The following is a 4,209-nucleotide window of genomic DNA, read 5'->3' as shown; positions in this document are numbered from 1 at the left end:
TCATTCAGAGTTCTTCTTCTCTTTTCTCTTTTCTTCTCTTTTCTTCGTTGACTTTTTCTCTGACTTGACTCCCTCTGACTCGGAAATCTCTGGTTGAACTGGTCTGTCACCTTCACTTGAGAGCCAGCTCGGCCCTTGAAACCACAGTGTCCCGAGTCGACTTGGTGCTGAACCTCTAGTTCCCAGGTCGCTTGGATTTTCTGCCGTTGGCACATATCTCCACTTGGACTCTGTCAGCTCGCAAATCTTCTTGACCCGATTGCGTACAGATGTTGACCATTCTCCATGGTTAGACAGCCAGTATAAAATGGTGGTGCTGTCTACCCAACTGTGACAAGCCGTGATACGGAAATTGGACAAGGCTCTGTTGACGTTATTCTGTAGTTTGGCTAGGGTATGTGCGGCAATCAACTCCAACCTTGGTATGCTCATATGTTTAGGAGCTATTCTTGCTTTAGCTGTGAGTAGATTCTGGCTGACCAGTGTTGAGTTTTCATACGCAACGATGTATATTGCAGCACAAACAGCAGTCTTGCTTGCATCAGCAAATCCATGCATCTCATAATGTGTTGGGTTGTCAGTGAACACACAGCGTGGTACAGTTATGGTTGGTGTACGCTGCAAGCTGTTTATCCACATCTGCCATTTCCGGTGAATTTCATCTGGAATTTCCTCATCCCAACATAGCTGAAGAAGGCACACTTCACTGAAGATCAATTTTGCAGTGATAGTAACTGGAGAATTCCATCCAAGTATGTCAAAGATGCTGTTGATATCAGCTAACATCTTCCTTTTAGTGATTTGTTCGCTGCTCTTCTGGCATGATTCAAAACTGATCGTCAATGTGTCCTCCTCCTTGTTCCATGGAATACCTAAAATCTTTGTCTCGTTGCCAGAGGTGTTGCCAAGAAACCTTGTTGTGTAAGTTTCTTCTTCCTTTTTGTCATTCTCTGCGTTGAGGTGATCGATGTTGCTATGCCATTTGTGAAGATTGAAACCACCCACTAACAGTATTTTGGTGGACTCCGCCTTGAAAGTCGCAACATCATCTTCTTTGTTTCCACCACCTTAAATATCGTCAACATATGTATTTTCCAGCAAGCTGTGCACTGTTGCTGGATATTCCTGTTCATAGTCCTCAATGTGCTTCTGCAATGTTACACCGAGAATATATGAACTTGACGTCGCTCCAAAGATAACCCGTGTGAATCTGTACTCTGTCACCTCACGATCTTGTAGATTGTTGTACCACAGAACTCGCAGTGCATCCCTGTCTTGTTCATGCACTCTGATTTGCAGGAAAGCTTTCTGAACATCTCCTGTGATACAAAACTTTCGCATACGATTTCTTGTGATGATGTCAAACAAGAGTGGTTGTAGTGGTGGCCCCGTCTCTAGGCAGTCGTTGAGTGAAGGGCTTCTCACGTTGGCTCTTGCTGAGCAATCATACACTATTCTCATCTTTGTTGTTTCTGCCTTATCTCAGATGACGGCTTGATGTGGGACATAATGTACTGTCTCCCCCGTTTGATTGGCTGGTACAGGCTCAATCACTCCCATGTTGATTTGTTCTCTCATGATTTCATCGTACTCTTCTAATCTCCCCATTTTCTCTAGTCTCTTTGTTGTGCTGTATAGCCGAGCTGTGCACAAGCTCTTATTTGTAGGAAGTGGAATATGATCTTCTTTCCAAGGTAGTTTTGTTTCATAGTATCCACTCTCTGCCCTATCAAATGTTTCTTGAACTCTTCGTGAATTGCTGCACTTTCCTTCATATCTATGTCTTTGATTCCAAGAACATGAAGTGAGCACAGCTTCTCAAATTCTTCTTGGCTGGATCTCAAAAAGACTATTTCTCCATCTGACTCTCTCTCCCTGACTGCCGTCCAGAAATTGTCCAACCCAGCATTGTGAACTCTGCTCCTGGATCCTTATCTGGATGAGTTCCAATGACTAGAGGTTCTGTCATGCGAATCCTCTGGTAGTCTGCGACTCCTAAAATAATGTGAACTGGCATTGAAACATCAGTTGTCTCTTCCTCACTGAAGCGTAACCGGCTGAGTTGTCTGTGTTGTTTCTTCAATGCAGGAATGCCTGGGTTAGGTAGGTGGGTTAATATATCTTTCTCAGCATTCACACACTCCACATTGAATGAGAAACCATCAACTGCTAAGGACTGTAATGTGATACTGTACACCTCAACAATCTTCCTTACAGTGCCGTACATCTGTTCAATACAACACTGTTCTGTCTTCGATGGCTTCAAGTGCAATTTTGTGATCAAGTCTGAACATATGTACGAACTACCCGCACCTATGTCAAACATAACTCGAACTTTCTCCTTCCCCACCTTGGCGATAACAGTGGCATGTAATGCTGAGGCATGATCCATCACTGAGCTCAATCCCTTTTCCACTTTGGTATGGTCCGAAACATCGAGCGTTGATTTCCCTTTGTCACAAATTGAGGTATGATGCTTTCCTTTACAGTTCTTGCATCCCCGGGATCTACAGTTGACTGCAAGATGACCAAATACTGTATAGTTGAAACACATCCTGTTTCTTCTCAGTATTGCTGTCTTGGTGGCCACATCCAGTACTTTCATACAGCCGTTACACGAATGATCTTCTGAACTGCAATACACACATTTGCGACCTTGTTTAGACTCTCCATTACTGCCAAGAAGTAACTTTTCTTCTTTTTTCCTCCATGATGTGTGTCTTGTTGTATCATCTCTTCTCCCTGTGGTACTCTTATCATCACCAGCTCTCAGGGGATTTCTCTCGACATACTTTCGTAGATTTTCAACAAGCTGTTCCAAACCCCACTATTCCCAATCATCGTCCTTTTGTACGGGGACTTCTCGAACTGGGCCAAGCTTGTCCATCAGAGTGTAGACAGAACTTTTTGCAGTAGTCAGTTTCCCCATTGTTGTGAGAGTGTGAACTATCCTGGCAAGCCTGTTATAAAAGTCGTGAATGTCACGCAACCTGTGAATGTTGGTCACCACAGGTAGTTCCTCAAGTTCCTTTATCAAGGCTTTGTGCACCTTAATGTCCTTCCCATATGTCTCGACTAGTATTCTTTTATCACTGGGGTTTGTCTTTCACTAACTCTAGTAAGTAATTAAACTTACTGATTTCAGCGAGATTGGAACCATCCACCTCTACTGTAAACTGTTTCCAAAAGCGTAGCCAGTCCTTGTAGTCACCACAGAATGGTGTGATAGTATATTTCTGAAGCTTCACTGCTTGTGTTGAGGGCGCTGTTGAAGATACATGCTACCCCCTGTGGTCAACTCGTTTGGCACGGTTGGCTTTGATCTGTCTCTCCAAATCTAGTTTCTGTCTATACAACTTTTCCTCCCGTTTTTGTTGGCGTGATGCTGCCATCTCAATTTCCATTTGTTGTTGTACTCTGTATTTTGATTGTTGCTCATTTTTTTGTTGCTTGATTTGATTGTTGCTCTTTTTCAAGCTTGAGTTGTACGTCTCTTTCCACAGCTTCGTCTAGCTGTTTTCTGATACGCTGCCGCGCCTCCCTAAATAACTGGATGGACTCTTTCTGTGTTGTTGTCCACTCCTTCACATGTTGTAAGTCTGATTCTGCTTCCAACATATAATCGACTGTCTCGTCTTTTAATTTGTCTAGTCTTTTGATCAACTCTCCTATTTGTTCATATGCCCTGGTAATGTCTGCCGTGTCCTCAATATTGGATAGCTCGGCAGTGTCATCAAGTTTGATTTCGGCAATAGCCAGCTGTCATTTGAATCTCTCCTTGGTAAATGCCATGTTTTGTACACGCTTGTAAGCACTGCGATCAACAGTTATTCGACTGCAAAACCTGGTATCAACTGCGTTAGTTCTGTTTTCCCACGGAAACTTCGTCTAATTTGATTGATGATGCAATGCTGTGTACAACACTATAAAGTCCTATATGATGTATTCACGCTCGTGCTCCCGTCGTGGTCGCCACCGTTCAGTGTGGGGAATATTCAGTGTAGTGATATTGGCCGCCGATCATTCCCAGTGACAGTGAAGAAACTCACAGTTCTCGATGAACAAAAAACATTGGTTTATTACGTTTAACGGTACAGTACAAGCTCACGGTACAGAGCAGCACACAGCATCCATGTGCGTTGCCGTTGTATGTTCAAAAAGCATGATGGGAAATCTGGTAGTGATGAGAATTTAACCCCAAAATCACGA

At 43.4% G+C, this 4,209-nt stretch overlaps 1 protein-coding gene across 1 annotated transcript; it reads right to left on the bottom strand.

The window, feature by feature from the left end:
* LOC139128060 (uncharacterized) lies at positions 1–1,461 on the bottom strand. The gene is made up of 2 exons (XM_070693920.1): positions 1,230–1,461; positions 1–1,067 (listed from the first exon to the last, which is right to left on the bottom strand). Exons 1-2 carry the CDS (start codon positions 1,459–1,461, stop codon positions 1–3), a joined length of 1,299 nt encoding a protein of 432 aa, XP_070550021.1.
* Between the last annotated feature and the right edge of the window lie 2,748 nt (positions 1,462–4,209).

Source organism: Ptychodera flava, unplaced genomic scaffold (genome assembly GCF_041260155.1).
Source record: "Ptychodera flava strain L36383 unplaced genomic scaffold, AS_Pfla_20210202 Scaffold_42__1_contigs__length_1331906_pilon, whole genome shotgun sequence".
Classification (NCBI taxonomy): Eukaryota; Metazoa; Hemichordata; class Enteropneusta; family Ptychoderidae; genus Ptychodera; species Ptychodera flava.
This window is presented reverse-complemented; position numbering and strand designations above follow the sequence as displayed.